Source organism: Staurois parvus, unplaced genomic scaffold (genome assembly GCF_062004578.1).
Source record: "Staurois parvus isolate SC_StPar_1 unplaced genomic scaffold, SC_StPar_1.0 ptg000154l, whole genome shotgun sequence".
Classification (NCBI taxonomy): Eukaryota; Metazoa; Chordata; class Amphibia; order Anura; family Ranidae; genus Staurois; species Staurois parvus.
Window position 1 is genome coordinate 19,091,856 of NW_028317950.1, and position 16,429 is coordinate 19,108,284.

At 39.1% G+C, this 16,429-nt stretch overlaps 1 protein-coding gene across 1 annotated transcript; it reads left to right on the forward strand.

Moving 5' to 3' along the window:
• The first annotated feature begins 1,517 nt into the window (after positions 1 to 1,517).
• Positions 1,518 to 5,117, forward strand: LOC149463583 (uncharacterized). The gene is made up of 5 exons (XM_089675361.1): positions 1,518 to 1,608; positions 2,647 to 2,785; positions 3,124 to 3,376; positions 3,526 to 3,625; positions 4,634 to 5,117. Exons 1-5 carry the CDS (start codon positions 1,542 to 1,544, stop codon positions 4,849 to 4,851), a joined length of 777 nt encoding a protein of 258 aa, XP_089531487.1. The 5' UTR covers positions 1,518 to 1,541; the 3' UTR covers positions 4,852 to 5,117.
• The last annotated feature ends 11,312 nt before the right edge of the window (positions 5,118 to 16,429 follow it).

Here is a 16,429-nt window from a genome sequence, read left to right on the forward strand (position 1 = left end):
GTGCCTGGGCAGGCCCTCATTCTACATGCTACATGATTGTTCATAGATCTAAAGCTGACTCTACATGTTACCATCTGGATATACAACCCCCGGTGTGATAAGGTGGGTATGGACCGGTTAGGGGCATAATTTTCCTCCCAGTGACATGCACCCTGGAAGTGGTCCAGGAAAAAACACTTTGATAGTGGCACATCGTTGAGTTTTTCACATGGCACTTGATCACATCACTATATACTTCTTGAGCGGACCTTTTGGCCAGCTTAGAGTAATATTTATTAATCTATTACATAGCACTTTTTTATTCATGGGCACATGCACTGCCCTGATGTCAGGGGAGAATCTGTGGCCTTTGGGCCTGCTACCAAGTATTTGGAGGGACAGCAGGTCCCTAATCCACCTGGCATCGACCATGGAATACCTTGACATGTCAGGAACCTTGTGCCCTGGATGGCTCAGGGCCTGAGGCCCTCAGGGCAGCACAGTGGCTAAGTGGGTAGCACTTCTGCCTAGCAGCACTAGGGTCATTGGTTTGAATCCCAACCATGGCACCACCTGCCTGGAGTTTGCATGTTCTCCCTGTGCCTGTGTGGGTTTCCTCCAGGTACCTCCCACACTTCAAAGACATGCTGGTAGGTTAATTGGCCCTAGTATGTGAGTGAGGGACCTTAGATTGTACGCTCCTTGAGGTTTAGGGACTGATGTGAATGTACAATATATATGTAAAACACTGTGTATATTGACAGCGCTATATAAGTACCTGTAATAAATTCTTCTTCAGTAGTTTGGCCATTTCTGTACCCCTTTGCACATTTTTTGTGTACTGTGATTTCACTGTCTCCTTTTACTGTTCACATGGGTTCGACAAGCAACAAAAACCAAAATGGCTCTACAAAGAACTATGTAGTGCAAGGGTCTGCTTGATTGAATACAACTTGAATGGATTTTTTATGCAGGTCCTCACATAATGAATTTCTGGTCATTCTAAACTGAACACAGATTTTACAATCAGATAGTAATATATATGACCTGCATAAAAGAGATTCTAAAGAGGTTGTGCAATCAGATTATAACATGTGTGGCCACTTTTAGGAAATATAGAAAATGTTATATTGGCTCTTTTTCTAAATGCTAAGATAATATGATGAGATGCTCCAGGGATTTCATTGCTCATTCCAGAAACATTTTCAGGGACAAAAGCTTCTTGTTCCAAATCTTAAAAAAAAAAAAACTAGGCTGCCCTGGAAATCAGGGACCGTTGACATGTATGGGGATCTGATATCCCTGCCTGAAGGAAGAAGCAGCTGTAATTCTGTCATTTATCCAAGTCTTTAGGGTCCCATTGTAAGTGCTGACAACAGAGAGCTAAGTTGTGCAGAGGGGGAGGGAAGCAGCACTGAAAGGTGAGCAGTCAGGTAAGGGGAAAGGGAGGGGCTCAGCGTACACTTACATCCTATTGGCTGCCTCCTTTTTTAGGTAAATATAAAACCAGGCCAGAGTACAATAGTAACCATTCCTGTTCAGGTGTGAATAACGCAGCAGTCATGGCAGTTTCCAGCCTTCATTATACTATGGGGATCTCAAGCGGATTCAAAGTCTATATCTTAGAAGGTAGGTGCATGTTGTAATTGATAAACAGGATATTCTGGAGCACTTGGTCATTATTGCTGGTATTGTTTAATTGTTCATTGTATAACATTTTTCATAGTTGGGGTAGAATTTTTATTTTGCCTATATTAATATTGTTAGTATTTAATATCTGGCATATTCTGCTTAACTTCATAGAATGGACTGAACTTTATCTTTTTGAAAACTGAAATTTGGTTCAACTAAAGGAAGTCAAAACCTACAATGAGTTCAGCCACCAATTTCATTTTGTGAGAAGAAGCTGCCTGATCTTTTAAAAGAATTTTTTTTTATTATGTGATCTGTTCATATATTTTTACTTGGCCAGGATTTTTTCTCTCCGGCTTGGTTTTTGTAAGACAAATGGGCTCATTTATTAAAGCAAAGCAAAGACTGAGAAAGTGCGAAGTGCAGTATGATGTGACCAGATTTTAATCTGCCATCATAGCCCATATAATGTGATTTCTGATTGCTGTAATCAGTTGCTGTACTTTTAGCAAGTTTGTTGTTCTTCGCGCTACATTGCCGAATAAACCTTTTTTTTTTTTTTAATGTTAGTTGTTTTGGAAGCAAATAGAACTGGGAATATACACATTACAAAACTCAGTGTGCCATAATGATGGTCGAGCAGACCACCCACCTTGTCAAACAATGCAGCACTACTTGATCAGAAGTAATGGTTTGATCAAAGAAGCCTCCAGCGTGCTGGCAGTTACCAGAAACCAATTAGGAATTTTTCTTGTTATTCCACAGTAGAGGTAACAATGGTTTCATTATTCATTCTCTGGAAAGAAAAGTCCTGATGGGCATAATGCTCAGTTATTGTAACAAAGTTAGGACCTATAATCAAAGAGATTTGCCCATGTATGGCAAATAAAAGCTTTAAACTACCCTCTACTCTGTACTGCTGTGGTCCTATAAAAAAATTTTCCTGTAATTATACAGACATGTATACCTCTTTTTGCATCACAGTCTACAATGTTTTTCTCCATATGTCTAAAAATATCTTTCATTTGATTTCAGGGCAGCACAGTGCTCGGAATGTAGACAGGTTGAGGCCGTTGACAAACCATGGAATACCTGTGTACCCGATCAAACGCAAACTCAGTCCGGAACCCCCACGTTCTCCAAAGAGACTTTCAACATCCAACTCTCAGAGCAGGTACAAGACATTGTGGAATGGTGAAAGCTTCAGTGACACCAGATTCCCCAAAGCAGATCAGATTGACATGTAATGTAGCATTTTAGCTTCCAATTTGCTTTAAGCCCTCTGTTCCTTCTCGTATCTTGACATGTTTTACGTGCCAAAAAGAGATCTTTAGAACATTGCTCTGTTTAAACCATCACCACATTGCAGATGCCTCTACTTTTGGAACACAAAACTGGTCTGCTCCTACAAATAATTTTTTAAAAAACTTCCCAGATTCTGCTTCATTAATACAGTGTGAACATAGGTTGTGGATGAGGTATGTTGACCATATTTTTTTTTATTAACCATAGGGCAAAGGTGACCTCTTCAGCAGTGTGTCAGAAGCCTGCACCAAGACAACCTTCTTCAGGGTCATTCAGTCCCAAGGCATTTGCTCATCATCCCGTAACTCTGGAACATGTTCTGAAGAGGTTGATACCAGAACGAAAGCCCCTGGAAAGTAAGGAGGCACAGAAGAATGAACAAGACCAACCCTTGGCTTTAGTAAAGAGGTTGGAGAGACCCAATGAGCAGCCTATTGTTTCTTCAGTAATGCTGCAGCAGGTGAGAATGTCTGCTTTTTCCTTCCTTCTTTCAAAGTTTTATTTAAAGCTTTGTGCTTCAGTTTGAGGTTGTTTTCTCTGATGTAGTTATGCTTTTTCCTATGCCTAGCATTGTCATCTGACTTTATTGGCCTGCTTTTCTTATTTCAGAATCGACCATCTGTGATTACTTGTGTATCTCGACCGAAACTTATCTCTCCCCCTGCTACAAAAGAAAAATCAACTCCACCACAGGAAGCCGAAGTCCATCGTAAGTCTTTCTTATTTGAACTCCACATGATATCACATGTTTAGAAAAAAACTACACAGTGTCTTCAGAATATGAAACGACCTTTACGTCTAATGGTAGTGAGAGTTTAGACTCTTGTTGAAGCTGCATTATAAAAAAATACATTGCTAATAATGTGTATCTATTGCTTACACAGGTAAATATGACATATTACGTATGTTTATTTCATATTTATCAACAGTCACTGGGGGATACTGAGTTTTATCAGCAAAGCAGTCTCAAAACATGGCTTGGATTTCCTACACCACAGGAGCGGACTGACCATTTGGAAACTCGGGCACTGCCCGAGGGCCCGGGGTCAGTAGGGGGGCCCCATGAGATGCCCCTGGTACCTTTTTCATAGGCTTTTTTGAGTTTGGGCAAGGACACAGGGGCCCCATGATCCCCTATTGCCCGGGGGCCCCATGAGTTGTCAGTCAACACCACTCCCAAAGTAATACACAAATATCTCAGCTAACCAATCGAGACCTGTTTGTCATCATTAGCAGTCAGTGCCGCCAGGTGTACGTGCTGAGTTTATTGGACTGAAAGCACAGCACTCATGTATAATGAACAGCTATGGTGGCTATTGATAATATAACAGAGATAAAGGAATATTAATATTCCAAAAACAAGAACAAGGAGCAAATAGCTATACCTCGTACTTCCTTTTCTCCCATGTGATATAATTAGTACTTGGCAATTAGTCATTTAGGTACCCAGTGCTATCACATGAGATGGATAGACAGTTGCAAGCCCTGTGTAAATTCATGACTTGGAACTTACACTACGCTTTCTCTACTCTCTCCTGGTGGCTGAACTCAGTGGTGTATGTGCTGCAACATAAAGCACAGGTTCAATATTGAAAAATCACCATAATTACGTGGTCAGTAATTAATGGTGATAGGTATCCAGTCTTGCAGATATGACCACTTTGTACTTTAATCACTACAAATCATATTTATTTTCAATTGTTCTAATTTATTTTAGGATCACCCAGAACCAGCTCACCTGACGTAGAAGAACATTTCCAAAGGAGTCTCAAATCTTGTGGCACCCAACAGAATCTTCACACATCCCCACCACATTACATCCACAGCTCTGTTGAAGATCACTTCTCCAAAGCTCTGGGATCCAAATGGTTCTTAATCCGAGCCGCAGCAGACTCTGCCTCTTCAGCTGAAATCATAGCCAGACATCAGCTCTGAGCCTGCACAAGACCATTTTTGGACATTACTTTTTATGAAATTCCACTGGGAGACTGGAGACAATGGACTCTGTATTACTGTGTAATATATATTTATTGATACTTTATATGGCTCCATTCAGAATGGATATCTGAAGAATCACGTGCGAGTTAGCTGGGGGAAATGGAGGTTTTGGGAGTTTGCATCTAATGTTTGTATACGGGGTAATCATGTATATATGAAATTTGATTTTTTTTATTGAATAAAACTGAAGTGTTTTTGTTTAATTATTAAATTATTATTGATAGTAATGAACACTTAGCAGCCAAGTGTTGGAAATGGTAATTCAGTGATAGGCAGTTATTACTAGGGTACAGAATCCTTGGGCAGTCCACTTGTCAGGTATTCCTACAAAAGTTACTGGTTCTTTGTGCCTATCCCAGAGTTTTTAGCGCTGCAACAGGTTTTTTTTTTTTACACAGTGCAAAATAAATGTTAAAAACCAATATAGTATATGTGATTGGTTGGTACAGAGTATTGTACTTTGCACACCACCAATGCCTCTATCAGTATAGTTGTGCTAAAAAATTTGCATATCCTGGCAGAAATTGTGGAATTTTGGCATTGATATTGAAAATATGACTATTCATGCCAAAAAAACTGTCCCTTATTAAGGCTATTGAACATATGAAGCCATTTATTTTCACACATAATGGACATGATCAAAAGTTTCCATATGTTTGGGCTTGGTAGAGACACACAAGGTGACACACACGGGTTAAAATGGCAAGAAGAATTGTTCGGGATACAAAGCAAAACCCAATACAGGCTGCTCTGAAAAAAATATGGTGTGGTTGTTCTGAAGGAGCACAATATGACATTGCTTGAACAAAAATAGTCGAGTTGCCAGAAAGAAACCTTTACTGCGCCAATGCCATAAAAAGTCCAGTTGCAATATGCCCGCTAACAGCTTGACATGCCTCACCAGACTTTTTTTGGCGTTGGCGTAGTAAAGGCTTCTTTCTGGCAATTCAAACATGCAACTAATTGTTGTTCAAGTATCGTTGTATTGTGCTTCTTGAAACAACCACACTGTTGTTTTCCAGAGCAGCCTGTATTTCTTCTAAGGTTACCTGTGGATTTTGCTTTGTATCCCGAACAATTCTTCTGGCAGTTATGGCTGCAATCTTTCTTGGTCTACCTGACCTTGGCTTGGTATCTAGAGATCCCCAAATTTTCCACTTCTTAATAGGTAATTGAACGGAAGTGACTGACATATTCAAGGCTTTGGACATCTTTTTATATCCATTTCCATCCATATAAAGTTCCATTACCTTGTTACGCAAGGCTGTTGGCAGTTCTTTTTTGATCCCTATGGCTCAGTATCTAGCCTGCTCAGTAACAGCTAACAAATTCAATAACTATTCATATACAGACGCTAATTGCAATTTAAAAAGCCACAGATGGGGGAAATTATCCTTTAATTGCCATTTTAACCTGTGTGTGTCACTTTGTGTTTTTGTACCAAGGCCAAACATTCCAGGGTATGTAAACTTTTGAGCCATTTGGGTGATTTCTGTTATCATTGTTATTTAAATAGGAGCCAGACAACTATGTGATAATAAATGGTTTGATATGTTCACTATCCTTAAATAAAAGACAGGTTTTTGGCATGATCAGTCATATTTTCAATATCAATGCCAAACTTCCATGATTTCTGCCAGGGTGAGCAAACTTTTGAGCACATCTAAGCCAAATCTTTTTTTTTTCTATATAGAGTAGGGTATCATTATATTCCTTTTCACTTTTTATTTGCTCCCTGTGTCCCATTTGAGAATTTTTCTCACTTCCTGTTCCAGGGACACCTTGGTAAGTAAGATGAAATCTATTCATAGCTGTTGAATTTTCCATCCATTTCTTGGTGATTGCCAGGACAAAAAGTGAGGGCGAGTTTCCCCTGTTTGGACACAGGCAGCAGCAAGATCTGAAAAACATTGTTTGGGGTTTATTATGCATTAAAGAGCCGCTCAACCCACAAGTCATATTTCAGTTTTATTATGAAAGGCTCTCTCATTAGAGGGCTCTGTGCCCACCCACTTGGATTTTTTTTTCCAGAAAAGTGATTTTCCAGAAATTATATAAAACAGACCAATTTTTGCCAGTAAGGAAGTCTAAACCTCAAATGTAACCCTTATTGGCTAACATTTGCCTGACGAGGAACACTAATATGTTTTTTTTTCATAAATCCAAAATTTTTATAGAAATTATAAATAAGTTTCACTACATACAGTATATACACATGAAAAAGTTACAGACTTTTAATTCAAAACTTTCATTATATAAAAAAGATGTACTGTATCTTCTGAAATGTGCCATGCATATGTTCTGATATCCAATATTTTTGACATATTTCCTTTGTTTCTATGTTATCTCCATGTTTTAGGGCAGTGTAATAGGAGTCCTTGTGCAAACGAAAACATGCTCCCCACAGTTACAGCCTAATACAATTTTTTTCAGTACTGATAAAGTTCTAACATGTTTACATGCTGTATGGCTTCATTCACATGGGCAACCAAGATGTGGTAAAACCAGGTGGTTGAGCTGCCATTTTACAGCCCCCAAATGCCTAGCCAGTGGTCATGTTAACACATACTTCCATGATTATGGTGCATTGGTGGTATAATTATACATCAGGTTGCATTTGACAGACAGTACTGCTGCCAAGTGAATGTCAGATGCCTTTGAAAAGCTATATTTCAGAGGGGTAGCAAACCTGTCCACAAACCACATGAACGAGCCCTAAAAGTTTAAAGCACAGCAGAGCCTTCATTAAACAGGAGGTATCTGCATGTCCCATTTCCATAAAAAATTAGTATATTCATCATTTCAGGAGAGAGGGTAGAACCATAAATATCTTTCCTTTATGCATCTGGGCCGACTCTACATTCAGGGCCAATGGTTTCAAGACCAGTTACAGCCTAATATTACATTTACTTAAAATTACTTACAGCAGTTTTTGGCTTGTTGGCCATTGTCAATACAGCACATGGAAACCAGGATGCCTATGGAGCAGGGCTTGGCCAGCAACGACATTGTATAACGTGACAATTTATGGTGAGGTAGGCTGAAAGGAATGATTTGCATAGATCTTCCCTTCCCAATGCCCAAAAATAAGATATAAAATCCTTATTTTTGGATATTTGATGGACGTTAGACATACAAATATATTGGGGAGAATTTATCAAAGCCAGAATCTGGAGGAGCTGTGTATAGCAACCAATCAGCTTCCTGTCTTCAGCTTTTTCAGTTAACCACTTAACCTCCAGAGGATTTACCCCCCTTAATGACCAGGCCTCTTTTTGCTACTCGGCGCTGCACTAATTCAACTGATAATTGCGCGGTCATGCAATGCTGCACCCAAACAAAATTTACGTCCTTTTTCACACAAATAGAGCTTTCTTTCGGTAGTATTTGATCACCTGTGCGCTTTTTATTTTTCACGCTATAAACAAAAAAAGGCCAAAAATTTTGAAGAAAAACAATATTTTTTACTTTCAGCTATAAAAAATATATAGTAAACTCAAAGTTGGTTATAAATTTAGGCCAAAATGTATCCTGCTACATGTTTTTGGTAAAAAAATCCCAATAAGTGTATATTGATTGCTTTGTGTGAAAGTTATAGCATCTACAAACTATGGTATAGATACTGCAATTTACGCCATTTTTTTTGCTATACAGCGCTGCGCTAGTTTAACGGACAATTGCGCGGTCATGCAATACGATACATAAATGAAATTTACATCCTTTTTTTCCCACAAATTGAGCTTTTTTTCAGTGGCATTTGATCGCCTGTGCGGTTTTAATTTTTTGCACTATACAAAAAAAAAGGCTGACAATTTTGAGGAAAAAAAACAATATTTTGGACTTTTTGCTATAAAACATGTCCAGTAAAAAAAATTTAAAAATTAAATTTAGATATAAATTTCTGCCAAAATGCATTCGGCGACATGTCTTTGCTAAAGAAAAAACCCAATACGTGTAAATTAATTGGTTTACGTGAAAGTTATAGCGTTTACAAATGGCGGGAAAGATACTGGGATTTTTAGTTTTTTTTATACTAATAATGGCGGCGATCAGTGACTTATGGCGGCAATCAGCGACACTGACACTGTACTAATGGCACTGGGGAGGAAGGGGTTAAGTTTATTATTCAGGGAAAGGGTTAACTGCGTGAGGGGAGTGTTTTACTAGGGGGCGGGGGTGTGTACTGCAGGGAACACCGCTGATCGGGAGAGAGAAACTCTTCTGTCCCGATCAGCGTGTCCTGGAGCTGTCAGGGAACTGACAGAAAGCACAGCTACTGCAGCCCTGCTCTCTGTCAGCGATTGCCGCTGATCGCTGGGACATAGCCGGTAACGACCGGCTGTGACCCGGCGTCTGACATCCGCGGCTGTGATCGGCGGGACAGGTAGGGCGGCGGCCCGCCTCGTGCGCGCCCCCTACCTGTTTACAAAACACACGTTTTAAAACGTGCTTTTGCCCAGCCATGCCGCCCTGCCACCGTATTTCTACAGTGGCTGGGCGGCATGTGGTTAAAGTGTAACTTCACCTTCAGCAACATTTTCCAAATTATTTATTTATTTATTTATTTCAGGTACTTATATAGCACTGTCAATTTACGCAGCGCTTTACATATATATTGTATATTCACATCAGTCCCTAACCCTCAAGAGGCGTACAATCTAAGGTCCCTAACTTACATTCATATATACACATACATACTAGGGACAATTTAGACAGGATCCAATTCACCTACCAGCATGTCAAATATCCTTCTATGTAATTCTGTATCTTCTGAAGAGTACATACCAGCATTGCTCTTGTCTGTAATGCTGCACTTCCTTCCATTAGACATGGAACTGTGGAGAGGCCTCTCCAAAAGAACCTCTAACTCCTCGATCCCTCTCTGCAGTGCCCACTTTCCTTCTCTGGGCCATTGCAGCTAGAGAAGAAGAAGCATGTGCACAGTTTAAATGTCCTGAGCAGCCGCTACCGTGCGGAGAAGGGGAGAGCACAATGCGCATGTGCACAATTTGTACAGCCTGGAGAAGCTGCTAGGGGATGCACAATTGTAGTTTGTAGCCCATCCTGCAAATGGCAAGACGGAGGGGCCAGAAATTTTGGTGGAGAGGTTACTTAGAGGATATGGAACTGCATAGTGCATTTTTTGGAAATGCTGCTAATGGTGGACTTGCACTTTAAGCTTTAAAAATTAATAGTAGAAGCTGATTGGTTGCCATGCTGCTGTAGATCCCTCTTAGATTGTAAGCTCCAAGGATCAGGCCCTCCTATCCCTCTTGTATTGAACTGTATTGTTGCTGTATTGTCTCCCGTTATATTGTAAAGCGCTGAGCAAACTGTTGGCGCTATATAAATCCTGTATAATAATAATAATAATTCTAGTTGCTCCAGTTTTGATAAATTCCCCTCATTCTGTTTTGGAAAGTCTCTACTGTGGTCTAGTCTGGTTATACTTCCACATAAATGTTTAAGATATTCCAAAGTTCCTGTATATAAACAATGTATTTTATTTTTAGTGGCTCTTTCATTTATGTCTCTTTACAATTATGTATTACAATATTTGAGTATGCGTGTTTAATAAAGATGGGAAACAATTTGTTGACATTATGAATGGTTGGACGTGATCAATCTAAAACTACACTGGTAGCATTTCATTAGAAATGTTCAGTTTTTAAAATATTTTTTCGTTAGTGGTGTCAAATCAACAGTTGTTTTTTTTTTAAACTTTTTTTTCATGGTGACATCAAATACTGTATAATCGACAAGGCGGGAAAGTTACACTCTCATGGGTTAAAACATCGATAATATAAACAGGATGGGAAAAACAGTTATGGCAGGAATACATGGTAAGAAAATCGACCAATGGGACACCCGACGACCGATTGGCATTCGTTGGTCAAAATTGTGGCCCACATTAACCGTTCCTCGAGCAATACGTAGTGTGGATGTCTTCTGTACAAGTGGAAGTGATGCAATGTGCGTGTGACCTTGTAGCCATGCCTTTCCTCGCAGAATGAGCGTTCAACGCCCTGTAGCCTAGAACGAGCGATTCAACATAAATCCTTGGAATTAATTGGATTAAATTGGATTTATGGATCCTTGGACATTTGGACATAATTGGAATAAATTGGATTTTTGGATCCTTGGACATGAACATCCGGGTCATTTTCTGTTTCCACTCATGCTTGATAGCACTTGATAGATTTTTCCGGACGACCGTCAAACCATCGCATAGAAAATTGATCGTTCGCATGCGAAACTACAAAACTTTTCACTGTTGTTCAACTGGATTTTTTTATTCATAATATCGTTATCGGTCATAACATCCTGCTCATCAACGAAGAGAAAATCGGTCGATCACTGGCTTTAGAGTACCTGAGATAACGATTAGTCTTTGTTTTTGACCACAGTGATGAGAATATTCAAAGGAGCAAGATGGAAAATGCTTCTCGAACAAATTAATTTCTAACTGTGTATTTGGGTTTCATTTGGTAAGGTCCATTCATTCCAAAATCTAATGTAAAAATCAAATTAAATTTTTAACTACTTTCATATTACATTTGTCAAATTGTCAAATGTACTGAGAACTTTTGAATCGGCATCTTAAGAGAGAGCTTTGTTTTCATTAGGCCAGCCAATGCAGACACATACCCCCAATGCTGGTTTATCATCCCATCACATTACCCTAGTTCACTTATTTCCACATATTCAGTTAGCAAGTCATGTCTGGCATCCCAAGAATCCTTACCCAAGCTTGAAGGAATGGTCCACAACAAGTCACAACTATCTAATTTTTTCAGGTACAGGCTCACATCCAGGATCATTGAAAAATAAGGATACAATCAGCTAGAGCAGTCTTACTCAACCAGGCTTCCTCTAGAGCAGGGGTGTCAAATTGGCGGCCCTCCAGCTGTTGCCAAACTACAAGTCCCATCATGCCTCTGCCTTTGGGAGTCATGCTTGTAACTGTCAACCTTGCAATGCCTCATGGGACTTGTAGTTTGGCAACAGCTGGAGGGCCACCAGTTTGACACCTGTGCTCTAGAGGTTGCTAGGGTTTCCTTGATCTTGTTTCTCTATGATCTTTTTAGCTATCTGTAAGGGGGCCATTCTTCTCAATGAACACAAATGTAAGAAACAATCTTCCCAGTAAACATCATGCTAAAGTACCGTGAGCTGTAGATATGGTAAATATTAGCTGGGGTTTGCTGGGACCAGAGAGTTATTTTGAGGGTTCTGTCATGTTAACAAGAATGAGAAAGGCTGAATTAGAGAAATATAACCAGAGAAGCAACCAACTATAGGAACTCTGGGATTAAAATTACCCATTCAGCAGGAAACATGTGGCCATCAACTCAGAAAAAGGCTATATTTTATGCATTACTGGTGTCTACTTTTAGTAAGATGAGGTTGACGAATCTTCACTAATAGTTGTATCTTTTATTTATTTATTTGATTATTTAAATTTTTTTTTTTGTTTCTTCAAAGGAAGGTCAATCAGAGATCTCAGGAAAGCAACACTTCCTTAAAGAGTGAGTCAATGGCCATCTTGAGTTCAGCAGCCATTGAAAAGCTCAAACTATGAAGGGTTTTAGCTGCCTGCAGGGCAAGATGCATACTCCTACAAAGACAGACTCTGTATAAACAAAGCCTTGCCTTGTTTTAACAATAGGCTTTTAGTTTAAATATATATATCTAATACATGTAAAGAAATACTAATTACCCCCACCCCCCATCCCCACAACCCCAATGGAAATGGAAAGCAACTACTCTCTATTGATTAAAACTGCATATTCTACATTATGTTAACAAACAGGGCTGCCTACCCATCTTATAGACATTGCCATGGCCAACTGGTGACAGTAGGGGGTTTATTTACTAAACCTGGAGAGTGCAAAGTCAGGCTCACTTTTGCATAGAAACCAATCAGCTTCTAACCTCAGCTTGTTCAATTAAGCTTTGGCAATGAAACCTGGAAGCTGATTGGTTTCTATGCAAAAGTGAGCCTGACTTAGCACTCTCCAGGTTTAGTAAATAAACCCCTATGTGTCCTGATTTGGCTAAGAAATTTTAGATACATCTCAAGCTATTATACAGTTTAGTGAGCCCATATAAATATTTCCCTAATATCATAAATACTTCTCAAATACTATATAATTTAATTTTCATGAGTGACATCAATTAATTCAAGATATGATATTTCTTTTTCTCTGAGAAATGTGACATCTTACAGGAGTGATAATATTAACATCTCCAGATTGAAGTTTAACAAAAGTGACATCCCTATGATTATATTTTACGGCTTTGAAATTCCAATTATAATTTCTGTTTTACAGCTACAACAGGAATATCCTCTAAGTATATGTTCTACTGCACAATTCTCCTAATATATGTTTTGCTTTTACAAGTACAAGATTGCTGCTCCCAACATGATCATCAAATATAACAGATGTTACATTGCTGGGCTCCGTTTATACTACCAACCTAAAATGGAAAAGGACATCTTCTAGCGCAAAATATTTAGGAAATGGACTCCTCTGTCCTCACCCTGATCACATTGACCATAGGGAATTAACCAATTCTATACCGTGCAATTTTACACCTTCCTGCCCAGGCCAGTTTTCAGGTTTCAGCGCTCTCACACTTTGAATGACAATTGCGCGGTCATACAACATTGTACCCAAACTAAAATTTTATCATTTTCTTCACACAACTAGAGCTTTCTTTTGGTGGTATTTAATCACCGCCGGGGTTTTTATTTTTTGCTAAATTAACAAAAAAAGACCAAAACTTTTGAAAAAAAACCCCACGGTTTTCTTTGTTTCTGTTATAAAAGTTTACAAATAAATAATTGTTCTTCATAAATTTAGGCCGAGATGTATTCTGCTACATGTCTTTGGTGAAAATAACCCAAATTAGGATGTATTATTTAGTTTGTAGGAAAGATATAGAGTTCACAAACTATGGTATAGATCTGAATATTGATCAATCCTGAAGTAATGACAGCCAATCTAATTTCTTGAGGTCCAAGAATGTCAGAATGGCGAGTTTTTTGAAGTTGTATTTTTTTTGTCATAATTTTTCAGAAATTGAAAAAATAAAAAAAATTATTTTCACTATTTGTTTTTTACATACTGTCACCAGTGCTGTACAGCATCATCATATAACTGGCATGGCAGTGATCAGGGACACTGACTGGTGACAGTGTGAAAAAAAAAATATATATATTTTTTTATTATTTTAAATTATTTATTACATTTTTTTTCTTTTTTTTAAGATTTTTTTTTCATAATTCACTATGTCCAAAGTACTATGGTAACATTGTACTACTTTGGGAAAGTGATCGGTATTTATTTATTTTTTTACACAATTTGCTTATAGCAAAGAATTACTTTGCTATACAGTGGGGATCGAAAGTTTGGGCACCCCAGCTAAAAATTTGTATTAATGTGCATAAAGAAGCCAAGGAAAGATGGAAAAATCTCCAAAAGGCATCAAATTACAGATTAGACATTCTTATAATATGTCAACAAAAGTTGGATTTTATTTCCATGATTTACACTTTCAAAATAACAGAAAACAAAAAAATGGCGTCTGCAAAAGTTTGGGCACCCTGCAGAGTTAATATCTTGTACTGACCCCTTTGGCAAGTATCACAGCTTGTAAACGCTTTTTGTAGCCAGCCAAGAGTCTTTCAATTCTTGTTTGAGGTATCTTTGCCCATTCTTCCTTACAAAAGTCTTCCAGTTCTTTGAGATTTCTGAGCTGTCTGTCATGCACTGCTCTTTTAAGGTCTAGCCATAGATTTTCAATTATGTTGAGGTCAGGAGATTGTGAAGGCCATGGCAAAACCTTCAGTTTACGCCTCTTGATGTAATCCCCCGTGGATTTCGAGGTGTGTTTAGGATCATTATCCATTTGTAGAAGCCATCCTCTCTTTAACTTCAGCTTTTTCACAGATGGTATCAAGTTACCATCCAAAATTTGCTGAAATTTTATTGAATCCATTTTTCCTTCTACTCGTGAGATGTTCCCTGTGCCACTGGCTGCAACACAACCCCAAAGCATGATTGATCCAACCCCATGCTTAACAGTTGGACAGAGGTTCTTTTCATTAAATTCTGTGCCCCTTCTTCTCCAAACGTACCTTTGCTCATTCCGGCCAAAAAGTTCAATTTTAACCTCATCGGTCCACAGAACTTGTTTCCAAAATGCATCAGGCTTGTCTATATGTTCATTTGCAAAGTTCAAACGATGATTTTTGTGGTGAGGACGTAGAAGAGGTTTTCTTCTGATGACTCTTCCATGAAGACCATATTTGTACAAGTATCTCTTTATAGTGGAATAGTGTACCACCACTTCAGTGTCTGCCAGATCTTTCTGGAGGGATCGTGCAGTCAAACGTGGGTTTTGAATTGTTTTTCTCACAATCCTGCGAGCTGTTCTGTCTGATATTTTTCTTGGTCTTCCAGATCTTGCTTTAACTTCCACTGTTCCTGATGACTGCAATTTCTTAATTACATTCCGAACAGAGGATATTGACATCTGAAAACGCTTTGCTATCTTCTTATAGCCTTCTCCAGCTTTGTGAGCGTCAACTATTTTCAGTTTCAGTTTTCTAGACAACTGCTTAGAAGAATCCATCGTGCTGATTGTTGGGGCAAGGTCAGATGAGTCTGGGCATTTAAAACCTTTGAGATTGACATAACCTGTCGACATAACCTGTCGACAAAACCTGTCATAACCTGACGATGATTGAGAACAATCCATGACACTGGCAGGTCTCAGCTTGGCAAAGGGGGCAGTGCATGCTATAAATTCTGCAGGGTGCCCAAACTTTTGCAGACGCCATTTTTTTGTTTTCTGTTATTTTGAAAATGTAAATGATGGAAAAAAATCTAACTTTTGTTGACATATTATAAGAATGTCTAATCTGTAATTTGATGCCTTTTGGAGATTTTTCCATCTTTCCTTGGCTTCTTTATGCACATTAATACAAATTTTTAGCTGGGGTGCCCAAACTTTCGATCCCCACTGTAAGCAAGCATTTACCTGAATGACATCGATTCATTGAGGGGTTTTTTTTTTTCGTGCTTAGCTGTGATTTGGCCACAGCTAATCACATGACATGTGCATGTGATTAGCTGTGACCATTCACTGCTAGACACTAGTATACAATGGATGGCATGACTGAAGCTATCCATTGTATACAACTGTCATGTGACCTGCTGTGATTGGTCACAGCAGGTCACATGGTACCGGCAACGGGGCCGATACTCAGATCTGTCATCGGCCGTGTCTGAGGTACACGGCCGGTGACAGATCGCGCCGCTGCGCGGCTCTGCAAGCGCGCAAACTGCGCATGTGCGGGAGTACGCCATATGGTGGCCTCCCGGAAAGCAAGTGCATTTTTGCGGACGCCATACGGCTATTGGCTGGGCGTCAAATGGTTAAAGCAAAGGACTGGGAACCTAAACTCACTGGAGCCCTTTTCACAGTGTTTCAATATTATTTCACA

Coding starts and splice junctions, on each gene's coding strand:
- LOC149463583 (XM_089675361.1), top strand. CDS start 1,542: ATGGCAGTTTCCAGCCTTCATTATACTATGGGGATCTCAAGCGGATTC. Junction 1,609..2,646: donor CAAAGTCTATATCTTAGAAG/GTAGGTGCATGT, acceptor ATTTGATTTCAG/GGCAGCACAGTGCTCGGAAT. Junction 3,626..4,633: donor ACAGGAAGCCGAAGTCCATC/GTAAGTCTTTCT, acceptor AATTTATTTTAG/GATCACCCAGAACCAGCTCA.